The following is a 12,865-nucleotide window of genomic DNA, read 5'->3' as shown; positions in this document are numbered from 1 at the left end:
AGTCCATTCACGTAAACGAACAAAAAGCGCCGGACGCCTTCATACGTGCGTTCGAACACGATTCTGAACGTAACGAATCAGAATTCGAACAGATCAGTGGGCGGGGTCACGACAGTGGGCGTGGTCACGGTCTAGCGGCCATTATAATCCAGTGTATACAAGCGTAACCTGTCATAGTGCTGAGAGAAAGGAACGTGAGAGGGTCCGTATTGTCGACTTTTTTGTTTTTGCGTTGTCGTTATGCAGTTTTTAACGCTAGAGTTTGCGCCACAGGGAGTGTAATAACATCTATTTGTACGTATATTGTGAAGTGTAGTGTGAACTGTGTGCTGAGAGTCAGTTAGCCGTGTAGCTGTGAGCTAGCTCGAACATTCCAGCCCACTGAGAGGGTTTGTTTCATCAGCCGTCTCTCACTCAGTCTCGTTCGTCTAAGAAGCGTCGTTTAAAGCTCCTTGTTTCTATTTAGATGGCAAGCTTTCCAGATTTTGTCAACGAAAATGAAATAGGTGAGTATTTATTTAGTATTAAAACAGTTTTTTTGTTATAATGTTTGTATTAATCTTGGGTGGCTGTTACGTGAGGTACGGATGGGGGAAGGGGCAGGTTTGTTAGTCTACTGTACACGCGCACACACACCCATACACACACCCACACACACACACACACATACAAATATATGTGTATATATATATATATATATATATATATATATATATATATATATATATATATATATATACACACCATTTCTATCATTTACACACACACAAAAAAAATTTATATATATATATATATATATATATATATATATATATATATATATATATATATATATATATATATAGTGTGTGTGTATATATGTGTTTATGTAAATGATAGAAATTGTACATTTACATTTTTATACACATATGTGTCTGTGTGTGTGTATGTATATCGTGTGTATATAGCATTTCTATCATTTACATAGACATGCTTTTAGTAGTAAACTAGACGGTTAAACTAGAGTGTCAGGTGACGTCATTTCGACGTCATTTCTAAATTTAACGTTCATATATTTTTTTTCAAAAATCGAGTTAAATCAGTTTAAAAACATGTCCGTTAACTGATGACTCTTAGCAGTTTGTTTATCTCACAAAGGAAGATGTTCAGTAAACGTGTCTGATGTTATCTTTCCTGTCTGATGAACATTCGCTTTGATTTAGTTGGTGTTTTTTTTTTTTTTAACTTAATTAACAAAGCTCCCTATGGTCAGCTTTAAATGCTTACAATCATGTAACAGTAAAATCATAATAAAAGATATCACTATATCTAAATAATATTTCACTTGGACAAAGGACGCCTCAACCTTTTTTTGTTATCAAAACACACGTCTTTTTAGTGAAGGGTATTTTTAGGTTGTCATGCGAAGATGTCAAGACCAGTTGTACTCCCAGAGATATGGTAAATGGTGCAGGAGATGTTTTCACACTGATGCTTGTCTGTTTATAGATAAAGCTAAGTTCATTGGAGAACTTTTAGCTCCTGTGGCTCCGTTTGACCAGAAGTCCGGACGGGAGACATGGACTGTAGCTTTTGCTCCTGATGGTTCCTATTTTGCTTGGTCTCAAGGACACCGCATTGTACGGCTCATACCATGGTCAAAATGCATGAGCAACTTGTGAGTATATGCATGCTTTGTTTGGTGACAAATTGTGTTAATAATTAATCAACAATTATAATTTTCAACTTGTGAGTTTATGCATCCTGTTACTGTTAAATTGTAACCAGTCTTACAGACCAAAGGGGTGTGTGTGTGTGTGTGTGTGTGTGCGCAGTTTTCCTTTCCCTGTCACGCTTGGGCACTTGCATTAAAGCAGTAGTTGTTTTTAGACTACCCATAATAGGTTACCCATTTTTATGGTCTGCTACTCTGGGCATTCTGAGAGAACAGTTTAAAACTAATGCCTGCCAGAATCATCTCCTAAATATTCATTTGTTTTACTATTTTGTTAGACATCTCAGATTGAGAAGCACTAGGTATTGTATGTTAGCTGTTTTTAGATTTTTGTTTTGATTCCCTAAACTGCAAGCCCCAATCTGGATTGTTTTTGAATTAATCTAGCAATTTTACATCTAAACCGAGCCAGCAGCATGTTTATTCAGTAGCAGAGCGAATAAGTAAGCATCGGTCCTATTTGTGTCACAGTTTTACTAAAAACATTAACATGTAATGGATTCTAGTACATCTTTAACAAGGAGTGACATGCATTCATTTATTAGCAGAAAAACAAAACATCCTTTCTGTATATTCCATAAAAGTAAAAGGTACTGTAATTTCTATTAAATTTCTGTTTTTAATATGTTAATGTACTACAAGGGTTTATATGTATGAAGATGTCCAATATACTCTGAGTTATCAGACTACAGTCTTGTAGGTAGCTCTGTACAATATTTTGCAACAGATGAAAAGCTAAAGAGAATTTGAATGATCAGACCTTTTTATTTTTCTTTATTACTTTTACACTTGTTTGACTCGAGTGAGAATATTCTCAGTAAAGAGGTACACAAGCTGTTTGTTGTTTTGTTTTTTTTTTTGCTCCTGGGTGCCAGACACATGGTATATCAACTGTTTTTTACTGCTTGCCCTTTCTTGGCACAATAGCTCCTTGTGGTATTTGTGAACTAGCCAGAGGAAAAAGTTCCTTGTTTAATCTAATATTTAAAATTTCATTAGTGAATTCAGAAAATATTTACGATAAACCAGCTTGTTTATCATAAAGCTGAAAAAAGCAAGCAAACACCCAACTAGTAAAAATACATAAAAATAGGCAAGAGAATACATAGAATAGTCTAGGAAAGTTTGTCAATAACTTCATATAATGTTGTATAATTATCTCAATTTGTTAAAAGACAATACAATCTTTCATTGTGTATATTTGCTTTTTAAGCACATATTTATCTAGTTTGTCTAAAACATGAGGTTATTTGACTTTAGTTAAATTTAATTTCTTCCTCTCTTCTTTAGAAAGTCTTAAAGTCCATTATCTCATTTTATCAAATGGAGCATATGACAACATCATTATTATGCCAAACAATTTTATGTTTTATTCCTAACCTCTTGTTTTTAATTATCACTGTCAGCTCCGTGAGGAAAGAGGAGTGGCTAAATGGTGCAGGACCCAGGCGTTTGTCTCGGCAAGGTAGCGATGGTGCCCAAGTGCCTGGTGAGCCCCGAGAGCACACCATTGACTGTGGTGACATTGTTTGGGGGCTGGCATTCGGTTCCTCTGTTCCCGAAAGACAGAGCCGCTGTGTGAATATTGAGTGGCACCGTTTTAAATTTGGCCAAGACCAGTTGCTGCTGGCTACCGGCCTCAACAACAGCCGCATCAAGATATGGGACGTGTATACAGGTGAGAATTTTCCACTCATAAACTGAGTAATTGTTGGTGGAGGCTATCTCTAAAAGGCTGTTTTCCTCCCACAACATGCAATGTCCAAAAATATATAGCATTACCCCAGCTCTGTTTAGCAGATATAAAGTGAGGTTGTTATCTCCCTGACTGCTCCACAATTCCTGAATGTACCTTTTTTGTTTTTTTCCCCAAGTGGAAAGCAAGAACATGTTGTCATGAATTTTGACAATCCTTTTCTGTACACTTAATTTTTTCTAGGCCTCTGATATGTGTGGCATTTTTGTGAAACTTTGTGAGCCCCAGCAGGCTCAAATATATGTGATAGTGACTTTCAGTGAGTTTTAAATTTTACTACCTAAGCTGCCATTATGTATTGTGTGTACTTTGTCTACTGTGTGCAAAGGGAGGCAATGGCTCACAAAAATGGAATGTTCACGGAGTTGGTAGGTGGGAAATATCTGAAGAGGAGGAGGACCACGTTCTTTACTTCTATTGGTTGCTTTGGGTGTATCGGAGTGACTACCGTTTATTGCTGTAACAGACACAGCCTTCTGCTTCTCTCTTCCCAGAGAGGCACTGCCCTGAAGAACTCCTGCTTACACTCCCTTGTCACAAGATTCTGTTCTGTTTGAACATACCATGCTGTCGTACAAGGGATTTATCTTAAAGTTTCAGAAACCTGAGGCTGTTTGATGTTACAAAATTGTTAGGAACTTTTACTTAATTCTGATGCTGACACTTTGTGGTTCAGACAGAAAATAGCAGCTATTACTTAATCCAACTCAGATTTGTGGGGCTTTAATGTGAATTAGCTTTACATGTTTTAGGCACCGTTACCATATCCCTCAAGGCTTTTGACTTGTATCTTAAGAAAACGATCTTGGGTGTGTCAACAGGCATTCTTCAGCTAATAAATGCTGTACATCTTGTCTTTGTGGAGGAAGCTTTATAGTAATAATCTTCACTAACAATATCATCTCTTTATACAATGCTTTCCATTAGTGTGAGTCTTGAAGCAGGTTCCTTTGACATTATTCAAATTCTGTGTGGTGAAAGTGTTGATTTTAAAGGTTTTCTCTGTAGGACAAATCAATTGATGTGGACTTTGTTTAGTAAACAATACTTGACTAAGAGTGCCAACAGTTACCAGCGTCTTTTGACCTCATTTTTTCTCTAATGGTCAATTTTTTTTTTTTATATGTGCAGGAAAACTTTTGTTGAATCTAATGGATCACACAGACATTGTGCGGGACCTAACGTTTGCTCCAGACGGCAGTCTTATACTGGTGTCTGCTTCGAGAGACAAGACATTGCGCGTGTGGGACCTCAAGGACGATGGTGAGATGACCTCCTATTAATCTAAAAATACAGGGTTTATGCAGGATTCCTGAAAGTCCTTGAAATTTATTGCCTTACTTGGAATGTGCTGGGGGTTTTTTTCCCCCTTGCAGAAATTCTTCTGCATGCACACAATGTGCACCATATTTCATGATAGCTTTTACTTTCTGCTGTTTTGGAAGAAGTAAGTGGAACAAGTTTAAGTTTGCCAAACAGCTCTAACTAAAAGCAGCATGTGACTCACTGTTCATATACATTTTAATTAAGCGTATTAAACTTTTTTCTTATTCTATGAAAATAAATAAAAGCCTTAAATACACACTATATTTACAAATTTCAATCACAGTATATGTATATATAACACACTGCCATGTCAGCTCACAGCTTTTAATGCATTTTTGGGATTTCTGCTTTAGGTAACATGATGAAAGTGCTGCGTGGACATCAAAACTGGGTGTACTGCAGTGCCTTCTCCCCAGACTCCTCAGTGCTGTGCTCTGTGGGTGCAGGCAAAGCGGTATGTACTTCAGAATCCATTCTAACCTTTTGACTGGATGTACTGTGTGTTTTGAGTATTATTGTTTGTAATTAGTTGAATGACATCAAATCAAATTCAATTTTAAAATGAATCTGCACATAATGCTCGGTGTCATAACCTGCTCGTACAGCCATGTCTGTAGTTTTACATTTGACAATTTTTTGTTTGTTTTTTGTTCTGTGCATATTGAGCATACTGAATGCAGGAATGCCATGGTATCATAATGGCAAATATCATTTATATTAGAAGATAGAAAGCCATCCCTACAGCTATCGGTGTAAAAAAAAAAAAGTCTGTGGAAGGATTATTCTCCATTTCTATAAAGCTAAATGGTCTGCTAGTCAATTTGCTGTCTCCTCATCCAACAATTTACTTCCTTTTCCAAATGCATTAATGGGCCTAGCCTGATGAGCCCTTATGGCATTGATAATCCTTAAATAGGGGCAGCTGAACACATGACTACTGTGCTGCCCACAACACATCACTTCGCATGAGCAGACTGCAGTCGTTGTACCATGCGGTTGTGTGTGTCTATAAGTGTCTTGCTTTCCCTGTCCCAGGTGGAGGCAGAGCTCTGTGTGTGAGTGGTATTGAGGGGATGTATGCGGGGCACGGCTGCCATCGCGCCCCCTGCTGGACGCACTTGTGCCCGTGCCCACGCCCCAGGGGCCTCCGTGCTCCTGGCTTCAGGGGCTTCCTGTACGTAGGTGTTGCTCCATGTCTGTCTACATCTGCTGTTGCAGTTAATGCTCCCTTTATTGTATTCTTCAGTTTATCCAACAAGAGTTGGTTTATATGGTAGAACCCCCCCCTTCCCCAAACGCTGTTCCACCTACCACATTTTTCTTTTTATTAATTTGTAGAATCACCGTTGCCCTCACGTGTCCCTCCTCATTAGGTCCTCTTCTGTCAGCCTGAGCAGATCCTTTTTTGTCTTGCTTTATCTGTAGGATTCTGGGCAGTAGAGCTTAAATCATAATCATCATCATCATCATCATTAACAGCCACACATTAGTGCCCTATCTCCTGTGCTTGCAGACTTGTGGGCCAATGCAAACCTCTGCTGGTGCGCTTTGGAAAATTAAATTCCGACCTTTTAATATTAGTTAATGGTGCAGGTTATAGTGTATTGTTGACCTCTGTGAAGAATGAAAGGGCTCTTGGTGCCTTGATAGGCTGTATGTTGTCTGATGTATTTAGAATTGAATATAGCCAATATCAGCTTTTGGTTGCCTTAATGGTCCAGTGGCTACTTCTGTTCAGTGCTCCACCAATGATTTTTTTTTATTTTTTTTATGCTGCTTGCAAATATGTTCGCTTTGAATAAAAAAATTTGAAGCATGAAGAGCCTGTAGTCTTGTCATGTAATCTTTCCAATGGTTTGATGGTACCCTGTAACACACCCAGCAGATGTAGAAGTGATTGAGTACTGCTTACTAACATGCTTGTTGCCAGAATCTCCTTTGCTGCCAGATGGACCCTGCTGCTAAAGCTTAATATAATTCTGGCTATTCCAGCTGCATATGTCAGGCTGTGCGCAAATCTAAAAGTACAGGCCTGAATCTTGGACACTAGAGCCCTTTCATCTCATGGTGCTGAGTAAGGTGGTGGAAATTCTTTGGTGAGGAAAAACTATGAACTGTTTGTGTAACCCAAACTAACAGTATTTTCAGCTATAGTTTAGGCACTGGCTATTGTAATGCAAATGTATACTTTTGCCCAAGAGCAATGCCTATAAAAAATTCTTAACTAATGAAATGCTTCTAACGATGACTTTTCACTAAAAAAAAAAAAACAACTTAAATTTCTAATTTGACCCGAAACATGAACTAGTACATTGTTCTAAAGTAAAGCTATCTGTTGAGAAACCAATGGCAAATTTTGATGTAGCGAGATTGTAATGATCATACTGTATGCTGCTGTATGTTGTTTGCCAAAAGCGTCAACCTTTTGGCCATCAAATGTTCTCTTCTCTTGCAGTATCTGTCTCTCCTCGTAGGCCTCCGCCGGAGCGGTGCAAGCCTATTGTAAACTCAAGTGAACTAAAACTCTGAAAGGGGATACCAGTGGAGTAACATTATGTTACCTTAAGTTACTACTTGTTTGTATATATATATTTTTTTTTACCACTTTCTTTAGTCATTAAAAAAAATTGTAAGGTAATTCAACTGAAATATTTTGTAAAAAGTTCTAGCGTGTTACTAATCAAGATTGATTATTGCACTGTTCAAGACCTGAAGTTTAACTAGATTTTAGAAGCTTTGATGGATATTTATAAAAGTTATATACATTATACAAGTCATACATAGTATATTATACACAAATGTCCAGTGATTTACCAATGCCTTGCTGTTTGTATGGCATGCGCTAACGATTTCTTTTTGTTTACTTTACTGTGTAATGTTAAAAAAATGACACTGAGCATATCTTGTCTTAATTTGACCTTAATGGTGTATCTTTGTCTGATACTTGGGGTGTGTAAATGCTGTATTCGTCAGTGCAGGGACACTGAGCTATAACCAGTTTTTCTCTTACCTTACAGGTGTTCCTGTGGGACATGGATAAGTACACTCTGATTCGTAAGCTCGAGGGCCACCATAATGATGTGGTGTCCTGTGAGTTCTCTTCAGATGGAGCCTTGTTGGCCACAGCCTCCTATGACACCCGTGTGATAGTGTGGGATCCTCACACAGCCACTATATTGCTCGAATTAGGGTAAGGCTTTCATAAAATACTGTTCTTCTTCTCCTAGCATAACTTTATTTCCCCCACCTACTTATAATGACTGCTCTTGTTTCTCCTTATTTTCCATTGCAGGCACCTTTTCCCTCCTCCTTCTCCTATATTTGCAGGGGGAGCAAATGACCGCTGGGTTCGTTCTGTGGCTTTTTGTCATGATGGCCGCCATATTGCCAGCATCACTGATGACCGGTAACTTTACATTCAAATTTATTTGTAAACTTAATGGAAACTACAGAGAATTATGTCTGAATGGTCAGTAAAAGTCCTGAAGCACTAAATAACTGTTGGCTGTGAGGGGAGGGTTTGTGTTGGTGTGTGTTGGGCCTCCTCTCCTTGGAGATATCACATGCTTCTCAAATGACTGCCATTAATCATCAAGGGGTGCCTGGATTGCACTCGGCGTCGTTCTGCTTCAACTTGTTACTGGCTGGCCGCAGGGGAGGGGGTTGCTGAGGGAGTGGCATTTAGGGGTGATTGTGGTTCAGGATTGGTTGAGAGAATGGGAGTGTTCTGTGTAAAATGTTCTTTATACAGCGAGTCTCTCTAGACAGACCGCTGAAACATTCACAGTAGAGAATGTTAAAATGCATTTATTGTGAGAAACTTGCATGAAGAAAAATGATGAGCAGAAGTAAATAGTCCAATAGCATAATCTGACATAAAGCTTGTAAAGTTTCCCTCTCAGTACACTTTTATTATCTGATCAGGGATAAGTTACTGGTTCTATAGTGACCTGAGTGATGATAAAGGTAAATTTTATTCAAGCTCTGTTCTGTTGTTTCTCTTGGTCAGGTTGGTACGCTTTTGGAGCATCGATGAGAAATCTCCCCAGGCCGTTGCCTCACTCACTAATGGCCTCTGCTGTGCCTTCTCCACAAATGGAAGTGTTTTAGCTGCTGGGTGAGTTTTTATTCTGCAGCATGTTACGTGGTTACTTTTCTCATTCAAGTGTTTAATCTGATTAATAATGATTAATAATTATTAATATTATAAATTATTATTTTATTATTCATTTGTCTCATTTAATCTAACACGAGCGGTTACTTTACAAAAAAGTACAAATTGGTTTTAAATATCAATCTGTCTATTTTTGTCTTTATTAGTTCACGTGATGGCGGTGTTCATTTCTGGGAGTGTCCTCGCAGTGTCGCCAGCCTTCAGCACTTGTGTCGCATGACACTGCGAAGAGTACTGTCCACACAAAAAGTCTACGCACTGTCTATCCCTCAATGCATGCAAGATTACTTGGCCTACAGGAGCTTCTAGCTTCTAACAGGCACAGCGGCAAACTGTTAAATCAATAATACAGCCTTTATATGAAAACTGGGTGCTGGAAGGATTGAGGACAAGAAAAAATAAATAAATAAATAAAAAGATTGAGGGGGAAAAAAGGCAGTGATACTCTGTTAATAGGCTCTAAGCTGTACGTAAAGATATCACTGCTTTAAGTAATTCTTTGTAAGTGTTATAAAGCTGCTTGCACATTACCCTGTCAGTACCTTTTTTGCACACTAAAACTTAAGCCTTCTCGTTTGCTCCTTCACCCATATCAGCTAGTGGCCTTTAGACAGCCTTATCGTCTGTCACTTTTTTTTTTTTTTTTTTTTTTTTTTCTTTTTTCCCCTCCCCCCTTCTTGGTCCTGGCACAACATTTTGTGCAAAAGCCTACGGTGCAACTTTTAAGAATGACATATCTGTAATATCTTCTTTCTAGCAGGATATGTGAATGTTGGCTGACCTCAAGTGGGGTTCTCTCAAAAGAACTTCAGTGATTTTGGAGAAAGGGTTGGAAAAGTGAGAGTGTTGGAATGAAAGAGTTGCATACTTTTTCTACGTGTATAGTGCTGTATGCGGTATGTTTGAAGAGATCAGGGATCTAGGCAATGCTCCCCCTCAGTGTGCCTCAATTGCAGCAGAAATCCTTAGTGCTGTTTGTCCACACCCAAACACTGCCTCAGTAACAACAGCCTTTTTCTCAACCTTTGTATCCCTGACAATGTAGTAATGAAGTTAATTTCTTTTTCAGATTGTTTTTGTTTATTTTTTATCTGTACAGACATTTGTAAAGAAATGTTTTGTGTGTAAATGTTTGTATATAATTTACTTTTCCTTTTTTTTTTTTTTTCTCTGCTCAATCTAAGAATGTAATATACTTCTTTTCATTGAGGTTATCGGTTATTCACTAGCAAAAGCACTAATGTTCTCCAGACACTTCTGTGAGGTTGGCCTGCAACCTATATTTATTATATATGTATGTATAGTGCTTGTTGGTCGTCAAACAGCACACTTATCAGAGTAGATCTACCTCTTGGGTTGGCTCGAGTAACATCTGATGAAGGCTCAGTATTTACATGCAGTTTAACAGTTAGAGCAGTAACTCTTGTACACTAATTTCCAATTTTGCCTGTTTTAGCTAATGATCACTGATTGATGATAAGCAGGGAGAAGTATATGCTAAATGTATAAGCAATGGTTGTTAGACAATTTGTCACTTTTTCTATCAATGTGCAGACAATGAATCTTGGCAATAAATTGCTTGTTGTAATGTTGGAGCCGATGCCAAAGATCCGCTAGGGTTCTTCATTGTGTTTTTGGCACTCAGTATTGCTTTTGTTTTTTTTGTTTTTTTCTTATCATCCATTTCTGGCTAAAACTTGAGGCCTTCTGTTGAATGCTGGTTGCTTGTTCTGTGTGTATGGGGAAAAACTGTATCAGCACTCTGATAAATCAGCTGTAATTGCATAAAGTAGCAAATTTCTATAATACATTGCTTTCCATTATACATTGAAAACATTTTCAACTTAAGTAGTATACAATATAAGCAACTGGAGTAGTCATAAGAATGTATGTTTTTGATTTTTTTTGGTGTGTATTTTGTAGAAAATAAAGAAATAAAAGCTTGTTTTCAAATAAATCTGCATCATTGTTTACAGTGCTATGGTTCTCAATGTGTGTGCATTAGCAGCACTGGGAGATTCCATAGCTGAGCTTCTTTGCATGGGGTGCATGAGGATCTCCGACATACAAATCTCTCACCAGTTTATGTCTGAGACCCTGGTTCATAACAAATGAAAAAGCAGGGTTTGTTCAAGTTTCTTAGTAAATTTTCTGTGCTAGAGGGACATTAACAGTGTGTGCTTTCATATGAGACAAGGTGGTTTATCATTGACATGCCTCTAATGCTGTTAGGTTAAAGATTAAAAACTGCAGATGACATTGCTCATGTGTGATGTAAACATATTCAGTTTACCCCTGGGCAAAAAGGAGGAAGTTGGAATATTTGTTCATGTCAATGCTGTTTAACTCACAGCAGAGTGAAAATTTGGTGATCTTGTTAAACCTGTTTAAATGTGTTTTTTTTTTTGTTTGTTTTTTTTTGTGGGGGGGGGGTGTTGATTATTTTACTAGCTCCTTTTAGATCACAATACATTTAATCTTTCCTTCTTTCATTTTGTTGATATAATGTAGGCCTTCTGTAAATTTTGTGTTAAAAGTTATATATATAATATCTACTTAATTGTGTTCAGGCACCAGCATTTCAATCTTAAAGCAAAAAAACAAGTCAGGATAAGTAGAAATATATTGTTTGAGTATATATTAAATTTCAGTAAAGATCAGCCTTTCCTTAATCACTTTTTTTTTCATTACGTATCGTTAAATCCCTTCATAGAAAATATGGAAATCACTAACACAAATAAATTAATATACCAAGTTTTACATAAAAGAAGCTAGCAGTAGTAGAAAAGAAAGGTACTTTGAATAGCTTCTTATGAGCTGGGAGACTGTTGTCAGAATTTGCGAGGGTGGATGATGAAAGCAGCTCACATACTGAAGCTTCATGACATCATCATCAGGGTGGCTTAGTGGTTAGCACGTTTGCCTCGCACCTCCACAGTTGATGGTTTAAATCCTGCCTTTGCCCTTTGTACACAGAGTTTGCATGCTCTCCTTGCACTGTAGGGGATTTCCTCTGGGTACTCTGGTCTCCTCCCACAGTCTGATCACATGAATTATATCCTGTTTGGCATCTCTAAACTGTCTGTAGTGTGTGTTACTGTGCCCTGTGATGGTTAGGTGCCCTGTCCATGGTGTCCTCTGCCTTGTGCCCTGGGTCCACTGTAATTGGTGCTAGTGTCCATTTAAGCCTGTGTATGATTAAAGGTTTAGAAAATGAATGGTGACAGTTTTTTAATGTGTTCTTCCAGTGAGATTCTAAAGTGAAGACCTTTGGCACGGTTTTTGCCAAAATTTTATTCATATGATACATTCTGTAATGCAAAAAAACAAATTTTCCTTGGGTTTCCTACAATTGTGCACACTTCCTGTTTTCTAGTCATTGTTACTGTGGACTACAGAGACATTTCCTGTAGTCATCACACTCTCTCATCTCCCTCTTCAAGCACAAATTTCAGTATAAAATGTTTTTTTCCTGTCACTGTGAATAATTAAGTATAATCTGATCCTTACAGAATGAGCTGAGTTATTATTCCCAAATCTCAGGCGATTCATAAGATGACAAAGACAGTTACAGTATTTGTGTGTGTGTGTGTGTGTGTTTGTGTGTGTGTTTGTGTGTGTGTACTGTGACGTCCAGCAAGGGGCGCCACTTTCCCAAGAAACAATAATAATTAATACAAACAATAAACAGCTGCTTGCTTTCCAGGTAAATCTTATGTTTAGTATTAATTTATTCATTACCAATATATTACTAATGAGGATATAAGAGACCCTCATCCCCTGGATAGTCAATTTTTACAATAGCATTTATAAATTTATATTGCTTTGATATAAACACTTTAGATCAGAAATATCATGTTCCAGATAAAATGTGCATGTCGTTACTTCTCATGAA

At 37.7% G+C, this 12,865-nt stretch overlaps 1 protein-coding gene across 1 annotated transcript; it reads left to right on the top strand.

The window, feature by feature from the left end:
• Nucleotides 1-151: 151 nt before the first annotated feature.
• wsb1 (WD repeat and SOCS box containing 1) lies at nucleotides 152-10,927 on the top strand. The gene is made up of 9 exons (XM_060887566.1): nucleotides 152-506; nucleotides 1,489-1,657; nucleotides 3,121-3,392; nucleotides 4,602-4,733; nucleotides 5,150-5,250; nucleotides 7,814-7,986; nucleotides 8,089-8,202; nucleotides 8,806-8,913; nucleotides 9,117-10,927. The coding sequence occupies exons 1-9, from the start codon at nucleotides 467-469 to the stop codon at nucleotides 9,277-9,279; spliced, it is 1,272 nt and encodes a 423-aa protein (XP_060743549.1). The 5' UTR covers nucleotides 152-466; the 3' UTR covers nucleotides 9,280-10,927.
• Nucleotides 10,928-12,865: the final 1,938 nt, after the last annotated feature.

Source organism: Tachysurus vachellii, chromosome 15 (assembly GCF_030014155.1).
Source record: "Tachysurus vachellii isolate PV-2020 chromosome 15, HZAU_Pvac_v1, whole genome shotgun sequence".
NCBI classification, from domain to species: Eukaryota; Metazoa; Chordata; class Actinopteri; order Siluriformes; family Bagridae; genus Tachysurus; species Tachysurus vachellii.
Note: the sequence above shows the minus strand (reverse complement) of the source record. Positions and strands in the feature narration are given on the sequence as shown.

Excerpts from the sequence above, each read along its gene's own strand:
- wsb1 (XM_060887566.1), top strand. The coding sequence starts at position 467 with ATGGCAAGCTTTCCAGATTTTGTCAACGAAAATGAAATAG. Across the intron at positions 1,658-3,120 it reads TCAAAATGCATGAGCAACTT|CTCCGTGAGGAAAGAGGAGT; the intron begins GTGAGTATATGC and ends TATCACTGTCAG. Across the intron at positions 3,393-4,601 it reads GATATGGGACGTGTATACAG|GAAAACTTTTGTTGAATCTA; the intron begins GTGAGAATTTTC and ends TTATATGTGCAG.